Here is an 11,074-nt window from a genome sequence, read left to right as displayed (position 1 = left end):
CCCCATGGATTAACGTAATTTTTGTGAAACTATATTTTTAATTAATTTTTAGGTTAAAAAATCAAATTAATTTTTTTTATTTATAATTAATACATAACTCAATTGTATAATTGCACAGCTAAAAGTTAAAGGATTGATATGAGCACTTACAAAATTAAATTTCTACAATATAAAAAATATAGGTAAAAACCGAAAAAAAATAATCTATTTATATGTCTACAAAAAAAAATAAATTACTAAATATGAAAAAGTAATACTTTTAGTATTTAGTTAATATTTGTGAGATAGTTTGGCTTTATAATACGGGCAGAATCCAAATTAGTTTAACAAAACTCATATATACATGATAAAAAAACTGTAAATTAAAATTAGACATTTTATCTTTTTTAAACTAACTAGAAATCGTTTTTAAAATACATTTAACAGATACATTTTTTTAACAGTATTCATAAATAATTAAACGCAAACAAACTCGGGGCCCATTCTACATTTTCGATTCGAAGAATGAAACATAAATTCCATTTTGGTCATTTCGTCCCCCAGTTCAGTTTTAATTCGACTACCGTAAACATGGCCTTGTGTATCCGGCAAATTCTCGCTGTAAATTGCCTCCCTTTCCGGAAGCTTTTTCGGTGTTTTTGGTCTTCCGCGAGGATCAAAGTCGTTAAGAAAACCCCAGTTTGTTTTCCTAGAAACAACCACAAAATTATTTATATATATAAACATAATAAGCTTTTTTGATTAGTTACATACAAACGCATATTATATCATGTGTTAATATGTTTAGTGTATACTGTGGTCAAATACAAAATTAAATAATACACTAGATTTTGCAAATTATTATTTACCATTCATGCACTCCTTTCCATTCGCTCTGAATCTGTTCTCTCCAGATTTTGTTTGCTGAAACTTCATCGCATTTCTCAACAGCTCTAGCTTTTCCTTTAACACCTAAACGAAAATATAGCAATAACAAAATCTTTTGTTTTTCAAAACTAAAATAAAACTTAATTAAAAGCAACTTAAACATGAGATAAACAAGAGCAATGCGATACGGCTTAACTATTTAAGCTACCAGAACTAGTTAAATATGTATAAATTTTAAGTTAACGGTTGCTTTTTGTTTATTTACCTGGTGTTTGTGAAGCTTCTTGTCTGCTGGTGTCACGGTGGACGGAGGTAGTTTTCCCAAGTGGAAGTCGGTAACCAGCAGACGTTGTACGTTCCATTGTGTTTAGGTCGTTAAATTGAAGAAGCCATAAAAAATAACCTAAGATGTTAGCTACGAATACAGTTAAGTTAAAACCAAAAAATAGTAAGCTCGTCGCTAGCTGAACAACATGCCATTTTTAATATTGTTTAAAGGACAAAGTGATCTAAACACAAAACACGCGAAGACTATCTGTACATTTTTAATAACAACTCCCAATCAAAAGAACTTTGTTTGTGACAAAAATACGCGTTTTAGCTACCTTACTTTGTTCTCAAAGCAACAACACAAGTTCTATTTGAAAACATGTAGCTTAGAGATTGTATTATTAAATGAAACTGTTATACTATCGAGATAAAATACAAAGTTTAAGACAATGTATTTAATATCATTACCACCACACACGAATATTGCTTTGAATAAAGAATATGCTTTTGCTGAGTCATTTACAAAACAAAAATAGCTTTTTGTTCTTTATTTATATTCCAAATTAAAAGATTATATTTTACCACAAGCTAATAGTTGTTTTACAAAATCCACATAAGTCTTATTAAATTTTGATATAATATTTGTTAATTAATAATAAGAGCGTAAACCAAGGCCACAAAAACTGTTTCGCTATTAATCAAGCCAATCAATCAGAATGAGCAAACATTAGTTAAATAAATATTACGACTTGGTAGGTTGTTAGGCTTTCTTTAAATAAAATTTTGACGCAATATGCCTCACCAAACTGGCAAATAATCGTAATGTAATGAAGTATTTAGCAATTGACTTTATCTGCGCTTCATAAATATAATTTTTAAACCTTTAAAACCGTGAAATAAAAAGCTAAGAGTTAACCATAAATACTATAACCTAATGTAACGTACGAAAGTTACCCTAGTTGTATTAACTTTATCTAGTTGTATTAACTTTATTCATTTTTAAGTAATAACAACAAAGTATTTATAACTAATCTAAATTAACTTAGTGTTTTAATTTAAAACAATTGTATTAAAAAAAGTCAAGCTTTACACTTGAACTACTTACAGATGTACCGCAATAAGCTTTACTACCTAACTGACAGCTACGCCTTTCGAGGCCTTATAAGCGAAGCAGTGTTGTTGTATCGTTGACACGGTAACACAAGCTCGCTAAAGGCGGGATTCAGTAGCTATTGTTTCTTTTGTTACGCAACAATACAAGTGACGAAGCTAACTGAATTCGAAAAAGTTATAATTTTTAAACGACAACAATGGCCACTAAGATAATCACCGGTAATAGAATTTTTTAATTAAATAAAATATTTTTTAGGTAACGAGTGACAAAAAAAAAGAATTTCAAGCATAAGTTGGTGATTTTTAATAAAAAATCTCAGACTAATTTATTATCTTATTCAAAAATCTTTTTTGAGATAAAAAATCAACAAAATACCTCGATTTATTTTATCTAACGTATGGGTAAAAGTTCAATAAATAAGGTAATTTATCTAGCTTATCTTTTTCTCAACGAAAAAAAATTCAAAGGCCCTTAATATTAATTTATTTAATTTTTACTTGTTTTGTATATTAAATCTACGTAAAAAATATAAATAAACTAATAAAAAAATACATTACCCGTTTTCCGCCATGACTGACTTTCCTGCTTCAGTATACGATATCACCTAAAAATGAACACTAAAAAAATGTTAGTCGAAATGAGAAAGCAAAAACGTCCTTAAAATGTACTCCAGTCAACTAAACAAAGATTTAAATAATAATTATAACGATTTTAAGCTACAGTGACGTCACTGAGAGCTCTTAAAATCGCTTTTTCTAGAACGTTACCAGCATCTTTATACATACTCGAAATCTTGACTTTAAGTTGACTTTAATTTCAATAGTGTTGATTATTTTGAAATAAAAATAAAAAAACAGGTATTTGTTTTTTCTATATTTGTTTGTTAAATAAATATTTATTATATTTAAATTTGATTATTTGGTCTAAAATATTGATTAAATTTTAAAATAATTTTTAAGCTTAATTAAAAACACTTTAAAATTTTTTAAAACGTACGTTTAGGCACCACATATAATTATACAAAAAATCAGAAGCAAAATATATCAGAAGTAAATATATATTTAAAAAATAATTTTTTTTATTGCGCTGTTACATTTGCTATTATTATATTTGAAATTATGTTTCTGGCAAAAAAATTTTAAAGCTATAAATTGTCAACAATCTGATACTTTATCTAAAAATTTAAAGATAAACTATAGATGGTTTGCGATAATTGTTTGATTAATGAACGACTAACCCTCCCATAAAATATCAAATCCTGTTTTACTACAAATTTAAAATCTGTAATTGTTGTTTACCACGTTTAATAATTTTGCTGTCATGTAAAAAAAAACTTTGGATAATGTTTAGACGATTCGAAACTAACTGAACACAGTGAAGAGTTATGCATACATATAACATCATTCTAAGCATATACATAAGTAAAAAATCTAGTAATAAGCAATTAAACTGCTTTGGAGAAATAAGAAATATCAATTCAGTTTAACGAAAAGGGTATAAAAAGTAACGCCCACCTTTGAGTTATACACCCGAATTAGGTGGGCGTTTGGCATTGATAAACGATATTTTGATCTTCTAAAGATAGATCACACAACCCCGTTAACTTGTTGAGCACGGAATTATTTACGCTTCATTTAAGACGAGTAGAACCAAAATTAATCGAACGAGCTGACACGTGAGTTAGGTGGGCATACCTTGTCACTTAAAATAAGATATAAGCAAACAAAAAGTAAAGTCCATTTTCGGTATTGCTACTCGCGATATTTTTCAGCAGAGGTTATAGACTTTCTCGTAAATTTTTTCGTGTGGAACCTAATATAATAAAAAAGCCTTTTAGATTTTATTGGTAGATGGTTTTTATAACTATAATGGTATTGTAAACTAATTCATATATGTGCCTATTGAAGAAATATTTTTATTAAAAGTAAAATTTAGAAAGGATGTAATTTGTCACATAAATTATAGCTATATTATTGGGGCCAATACATAGCTCATTCGCGTTTATAATTTATGACGTTATAACTGAACTTTAGCCAATATTTAGTGTAAAGAGCACAAAACGTTTTTGTACCTGAAACGAAGATACCTTTTTCTAATCTATTAAAAGTATTACAGGTTTTTTGAATTTATTTTATTTAATATTAAACGGCCACATAACAAAACGGGGCAATTTTTTATAGATGTGATTGCTCTCCAGTCTCTTTTAGCGTTAATGTTGTTGGTGTCGCTAAAGCTTAGCGCTAACAGGGTTTTTAATCGTTAAACTCATGTATAATTCTGACGACACGACTAAACGACATCAGGCAGTGACAGATAAGGCATCACATATCAGTTACAGAAAAAACAAATAGGGTCTGTTTTGAGACACATTTACCAGAAGTTTGCCTTATTTAATAAACCCCAATCTCTAGTGTATTGAGAAAAAGGGTTAAACAAGGTGTACTGTTGTGAGAGTTTTATATACTGTGTTAAGTACAATAAACATTTGAAAAAATTTGTGTCGTCTAGCAACCTTTTTAAATTCAAGCATTAATATTTAATTCTGGGCAGCACCTATATAAAATAATTTTAATCAATGAGACAGTAACACATACGGTCAGTTTAGTTTTTGGCTATGTTTTAATTGTTTTTAGAGAAGTCATTAATTGCTTTAAAAAGTAATAATGTTACAAAGAGAGGATGTTATTGTCTCAAAGTGGTCAATATCATGAATAAATCGCTTGACCTTAAAAAAAAATTACCGCAAAATTGCTTTACGATTACTGTGTTTGTTTAAAAAATGAATTCATTTTAATCGACGTAATAATAGTGAGTACGTTTAGGCTTAATTAATCCAGAAAGATAATTCTGTTATTTTAGCAATAGGCTTTACTTATAAGAGTATAGATTGGCAAAAACATATTTGTAAAAAAACAGCTACTGAATTTTTAAAAGTGTAAAATATAGTGCTTTTGTAATAATAAATTTATGCTAACGGTTAAATATTTAAAAATGTCAAAAAAGTTGTATGTTCGCTGAACTATATTGCAACCTTATAGGTCACTTGTATTTGCTTACTAAATGTGTTTACTTTAAAGCTAGATAAAAGGCACGTTTGTGTATTTATATATAGAAGTTCTTGTATAGTTACAATTCTAATTTCTCATTCCCAAAGATGTCAGGTTATGAGTAACTTAGAGAGCTGGCAAATATTGATTTTATAGCTTGGCTAGAGAAGTTAAAACCAAAGGCTATCTGATTCTAGTACAGCAAGTTTAGTAAAGAAAATGCTGCTGATTGGTAAGTCGATTTATATTACAGCTTATCAGTAGTTACAATAACTTGTGTACATTGTTGTCACCTACTGTTGATAAGTCTTTATATTAAAACATTAAATTAAGCTTTGTAAAAAAGTAGGGGACATCTTAAGACAAAAAATAGCCTATACTGTTGCCACGTGTAGTAACTAGTTGCTTAATCTTAAATTAAGGTTAAATATGACATTGTGACGCAGACTAATTTAAATATTTACTTTGAGTATAATTTAATAGCAAAATTTACGTTTTAAATAAAAAACAATAACCTGGCAATAAAATTTGACATTTTCTTCAACAAAAAAATAGCCTATACCATAAACGCATCCAGTAGTAAAATAGGGTGTCACTGGTATTTCCATGCTTTTATTTGCTTTACTCATATGTATAACTTACTGAAGACTGTGTTTTTCTTTTAGCCTTTGTTTTGCTTTCAATACAAGTTATGAAAGCATGTTGCGTTGAATATACTTCAAATAAGACCTTTACATGTGATTGGGATACAAGAGAACTAAACCTAAGTTCCCTTTGTGACGACATAATTGATTGTGATGACGGGTCAGACGAAAATTATGCAGGGAAAGGTTTCCGATGCCACATAAACGGCAACAGACGGTTAGTCAATTAAAAATAACAGTGTAAAACTCCCCAATAACGCGTGAATCACCTAACTGTAGATTTTTAAGTTTGATTGATGCCTTATAGGGAATGTATAATGCTTAACCAGTTCGATGTAAACATTACGGTTGTTAGGTTACGTTGTTATGTTGAGATGTGATTCAGAATCTTTAAAAATTATTCATTTTTCGTACGACTCTAAAAAGAATCTCATTTCAACCAAATACAACGATCTAACTAAAGTTAAATCTTAATGTTTCTTATTAAAAAACATTCTTTATAAGTAATTTATTACCTTATCCTTTAAAACTACCTAGCTAAAAATTAGCTTTTCACTTTTCAGAAAATGTGTCATTCCACAGAGTTTTGTTCAAGATGACGACATCGACTGCGACGATAACTTGGACCAGTGCTTCGATTCAAATCACAACTTTTTACCCAAATCTTGTTTCAAATGTTTAACTGGAAATCAAATTGTTTCAATATCTCAGGTATTCGAATGTGATCATGTAAATAAAGTGAAAATGCTAGTTTATGTATAATTCAAACTTGGAAATGTTGATTGTATTGGTAAAAATGGTCTTTTTAGGATTCAGATTCGCTTTATTATTGGCAAAACTTAGGTCCGAATATTAAAATGTTTTGGGTTAAACAATAAGAAATGTTTTGATATCTTCAGGTTTGCAACGGGATAATAAATTGTAATGACCTTTCGGACGAATGTTTGTGTATCGAAAATAAAAACACTTGGTCAGAACACACAGGTTACGATATAGCCAACCCAATTTGCGAACAAATATGTGTCGCAACTCCCAAATCATTCCCAAAAACCGATATACATAATTGCGGTACATGTAAACTGGGTGATGTAGTGTGCTCTTTAAATGTAAGCAAAAAAAATCTCGATAACACAACTGCTTCAGCGGATTTACGAACATGTATACCACCTGATGCTGTATGCAACGGCGTGAAAGATTGCCAATATGGAGAAGACGAAAAATATTGCCCTATTTCTGACTTCAAATGTAAAGGTAAGGTTGTGTTGATAAAGCTTTACTAGCTACTGTGTATTTAAATAGGCTTATCGTAATTGGTTTTGCGGTGTGCCTAATATATTCAAAGAATTGCCCCACGTAAAGTTAAAATACGTCATTGTCACAAACATGTTTTTGACAGATGGAAACCAATCAAGCACAGCTTGTGACGTAGAAGTCACGTGTCCAGATATGAGCGACGAATGCGAAGCAAATTGCTGGAACAGACCGGACTACTGCGACAATGTAGTTAGCTCACAATTTAAATGCAACCTAAACGAATCCTTTGAAAACGTGACCAAGTCACTGTCCTACGATCAAATATGCGACAATGTAGTGGATTGTAAACTCGACTCAGCGGACGAGTTGCACTGCACCGCTGCCTCACACTTTTATTGCTGGAGTAAGAAACAGTTTTTGTGCATGTGAGCAATTTTAATGTTTTAACAATTACAGTTATTATGAGCACTCTGTATAAACTCTATAAAAATACTAAACAATGTCTAAGTTGATTTCTATACAAGGTATATTCAAAATCTATTCGTTATATTGCGAATTTTTAGGCTTTAAAAATTTCCTTATATAACGACCACTCCGAATCTACCCAAAAAATAAAAAAATCCTTTATTCTATAGTTAGTTTAGATATTGCCCTAACACTACACTTTGTCCAGGTGGTGAAATACTGTTCACAAACCAAAGTCAAAGATTCGACGGAACTCGTCACTGTAAAGATGGCAGTGACGAATGCACCGGTCTTTTCCACCACAATCTGACAACCACTTACGCCAACCAAGACGAGCTCGTGCGCAACCCGTTTCTGCGATTCTGCGTTTGGGTAATGGCATTTTTTGCCCTGTTTGGAAATGCTTACGTCATCATAAACACGTCGCGTGATCTGTGGAAGGACAGGCACAGAGATATGCTCGGCAGACTGGCAAAATGCAATCGAACATTTGTGCTCAACTTGGCTTTCGCGGACTTGCTGATGGGATTTTACTTGCTGTCGCTTGGTATACACAATATTGTTAAATCAGAAAGGTAATATTAAAAATAAATTTTACAAAAAAGATAACTTTTAAGATTTGAGATTGGTGGTAGCAAACATGTAACCTTATTTGATACTGTATACCAAATTAAAACTAGTCCGTTTATATTAAATTTCTACTTTCAATTTCTAGTCCGTTTATATTAAATTTCTACCAATAATGTCTGTATAATACACATGATCGTTATTTCTGCAGATATTGCGTTAACGACCGAGTTTGGAGGTCAAGCAGAAATTGCACTGGTTTAGGTATCATCAGTTTATTTTCGTCTCAGACCTCGGTGTTTCTGCTACTGTTGATGACGTCATATCGATTGTACGGGACCTTGAACCCGTTTAAAGTGGAAGAATCTAGATTGCTTGGAGGCGCTGCAATGCTCACATTTCTATCGTGGCTGACGTCAGCTTTTATATGTTTAATACCTCAGGTAATTAAATAAAACTAACATAAATAAAGGATTATAACAGCGTTTATATGATAAGCAAGGTAATTGTGAAAGATTTAATCAATTGCCTTTTAAAATAAGGCAGGTATATGATAAATAACCGTTACTTTTGAACTTTCAAAATATATGTCTAAAAGGTAACCCGAACGATTTGGTGTCCGTGCTCGTTTAAATGCAGTAATGGCGTTATTCAATTCATAGAAAAAAATGTTTAATCTTATCGTACATGTGTACATTTGTTGCAGTTTCGGACTCTGTATGATTACTTCGTGGTATCTTATTGGCTTCCCTTACCATTTCTATATCACGATATTTTAAAAAGACCGGAGATGACGAATCTTACTTTAAATGTGTTTTCAATTTTGCATCGATCCAATAACAGTGTTCCGTTACAAGGTATCACTTTAATATACAAAGAGTTTTGTTTAACTATACTACTATGATGACGCAAATCAGCATTTTTTTAAATGCCAATCAAGTTAAAACAAATATTTATTGTTAAATAAGGCCAATTAAAGTTGTAGGCACTATAGGCGTATGTAGAATCTTACTGAAATTTACTTGTCTAATGTTTAAAAGATCTTGATTGGTTGTCAATGATAAAGTATTATGGACAAATAAACGTCTATCCTATTCAGCCACAATGGAATGCCAGAGGGGTACCCATAGGTTTGTAATGTTTTTTTTCATTATTTTGCCGTTTTAAAATTCAATTGTCACTTTTGTAATAAAATTTAGGCGTAATTTAGACAATAAATAATTCAAGAAAATATATATTGGCTTAAATTACGATCTGAGTCACCCAATTGCGTAAATCAATATATTTGTCTGTAAAAATTCTTTTTTTTTCAATTTTAGGGTTTTACAATCAGAATGCAGTTTGCCAGGCGTTCTTTTACCCGAACATTGGAGACACGGCGTGGGTTTACATGGCCTGTATAATTGCCTTCAACTTTATTGCGTTTGTGTACATAGCAGTTGCTTACTTGGTTATATATCGTATTTCATCAAGGCCAAACGTGCGTAAGAGCGTGCGAAGAAAATCAAAGCAGTGGAGAAAAGACAATAGAAAAATGCAGAGAAAGGTGCTGGCTTTAGGTAAAATACCTTTTTTAATTATGGTGTAAATTTACCCATGTTCTCTTTGTAATAATTGGTGTTTAACATTGAATAAAGCCTTAGGTTTACTCAACCTAAATGTAGTAAATCTTAAGGCAATTCATTTAATAATGTTATTAAATACAACTTGCACTTTTTTAAATTTTTGCAGTGGTCACTGATATGGCATGTTGGATGCCAATCTGTATTATCTTTACTCTTAAATTAGCAGGCGTTTGGACCCATCCAATGGTCCATGGAATTACAAGTAAAATATTTTATGGCATTACATTTTAATTATTAACAAGTTACCTAGGCACCACATTGTATGACTTGTTTTTATTCATCAATGACATAACCAATTTCTCCTACGGCATATTATATCGTAACATATATCTACAGGTACGTTTCTACTTCCTATAAACAGTGCAGTAAATCCTCTCATTTACTCAAGCATCTTGGACAAAATACAAGCGATTAGAAAAACCCAACGAAGAAAATGGTTTAAAAATAAAAACGGTGAAAGGAGTGCAGGATATATGCGTCAGAGGTCTTTATCTACGCCAAGCATAGGTATAATAGAAATTGGTTTAGTTTTAGCAGTTAGGTCTATTAACTATACTTATGACCCTTTCCTGAATCCAACTTAGCTGGTATCAACGTGAGGTGTTTTTAAGCCACTCGTTAATGCCGGGCTGAGGTGCCAAAAGTGTGCCATTGGCGCGGTTCGAACTCAAAATCTTTAGCTCGAAGTCCGCACAACTGGACTAGTACCTCACTAGGTGAGATTAAAACGCCAAACTTTGCCCGACCACGCCACCCAACGGCATGTAAACTTGACAGTAACAATAGCAAATTGTATCTGCTAATAAAAAAAGTTTACAATAGCCAAAAATAAACTTGGTTTTCAATAAATGAGTAACCAATCATAAATTTTATTTTTAGCCACACTGGATACTCAAGTAAGCAACTTTTCAACCACGAACAACAAATTTAACACTAGATCGACAAGAAAAAACAATCAGAGGATTCGAGTTCGGTTTGCGGATAACGATTCGTCAAGCATAACAATCTACGACTCAGATTCGTGCGTGACGTCACCACTAACAGATTACGTGACAGGCAACGTTTTCGAGCTTTCCCCCTTGACGAACGTTGAATTGGTAGATATGAAAAATATGAAAGAAAGTGTAATATAACTTGTATTTTTATTTTTTTTAAACAAAAACGATCAAAAATGATTTTGTTTTATATTATCTCAAGTTCTTATTTATTTAAACCTTAAAA

The 11,074-nt window shown here is 31.3% G+C and overlaps 2 protein-coding genes across 4 annotated transcripts; one reads left to right on the top strand and one right to left on the bottom strand.

The window, feature by feature from the left end:
* Positions 1 to 61: 61 nt before the first annotated feature.
* LOC145754841 (ciliary microtubule inner protein 5-like) lies at positions 62 to 2,924 on the bottom strand. Of its 3 annotated transcripts, none has more exons than XM_082571000.1 (4): positions 2,809 to 2,924; positions 1,133 to 1,155; positions 849 to 951; positions 62 to 688 (listed from the first exon to the last, which is right to left on the bottom strand). In XM_082571000.1, exons 1-4 carry the CDS (start codon positions 2,820 to 2,822, stop codon positions 457 to 459), a joined length of 372 nt encoding a protein of 123 aa, XP_082427126.1. In that variant the 5' UTR covers positions 2,823 to 2,924; the 3' UTR covers positions 62 to 456. The 3 variants fall into 3 exon arrangements, with proteins under 3 accessions (XP_082427126.1, XP_082427119.1, XP_082427112.1); XM_082570993.1 differs by having other exon boundaries at positions 1,133 to 2,410; positions 2,809 to 2,845; XM_082570986.1 differs by lacking the exon at positions 2,809 to 2,924 and having other exon boundaries at positions 1,133 to 2,777.
* A 3,065-nt stretch (positions 2,925 to 5,989) lies between these two features.
* Positions 5,990 to 10,986, top strand: LOC145753182 (uncharacterized). The gene is made up of 12 exons (XM_082569615.1): positions 5,990 to 6,159; positions 6,506 to 6,671; positions 6,842 to 7,193; positions 7,339 to 7,599; positions 7,870 to 8,236; positions 8,440 to 8,671; positions 8,935 to 9,085; positions 9,269 to 9,358; positions 9,548 to 9,787; positions 9,960 to 10,055; positions 10,190 to 10,360; positions 10,733 to 10,986. Exons 1-12 carry the CDS (start codon positions 5,990 to 5,992, stop codon positions 10,984 to 10,986), a joined length of 2,550 nt encoding a protein of 849 aa, XP_082425741.1.
* The last annotated feature ends 88 nt before the right edge of the window (positions 10,987 to 11,074 follow it).

The sequence above is a fragment of the Corella eumyota genome, chromosome 1 (genome assembly GCF_963082875.1).
Source record: "Corella eumyota chromosome 1, kaCorEumy4.1, whole genome shotgun sequence".
Taxonomy (NCBI): Eukaryota; Metazoa; Chordata; class Ascidiacea; order Phlebobranchia; family Corellidae; genus Corella; species Corella eumyota.
This window is presented reverse-complemented; position numbering and strand designations above follow the sequence as displayed.

What these genes read in the sequence shown, in the direction of transcription:
- LOC145754841 (XM_082570993.1), bottom strand. Translation starts at nt 1,229, where the DNA reads ATGGAACGTACAACGTCTGCTGGTTACCGACTTCCACTTGGGAAAACT. An exon ending in AGAAGCTTCACAAACACCAG is followed by an intron (nt 952 to 1,132) that starts GTAAATAAACAA and finishes ATTTTCGTTTAG; the next exon opens with GTGTTAAAGGAAAAGCTAGA. An exon ending in TGGAAAGGAGTGCATGAATG is followed by an intron (nt 689 to 848) that starts GTAAATAATAAT and finishes GGTTGTTTCTAG; the next exon opens with GAAAACAAACTGGGGTTTTC.
- LOC145753182 (XM_082569615.1), top strand. Translation starts at nt 5,990, where the DNA reads ATGAAAGCATGTTGCGTTGAATATACTTCAAATAAGACCTTTACATGT. An exon ending in AGGTATTCGAATGTGATCAT is followed by an intron (nt 6,672 to 6,841) that starts GTAAATAAAGTG and finishes TGATATCTTCAG; the next exon opens with GTTTGCAACGGGATAATAAA. An exon ending in AATGGTCCATGGAATTACAA is followed by an intron (nt 10,056 to 10,189) that starts GTAAAATATTTT and finishes ATATATCTACAG; the next exon opens with GTACGTTTCTACTTCCTATA.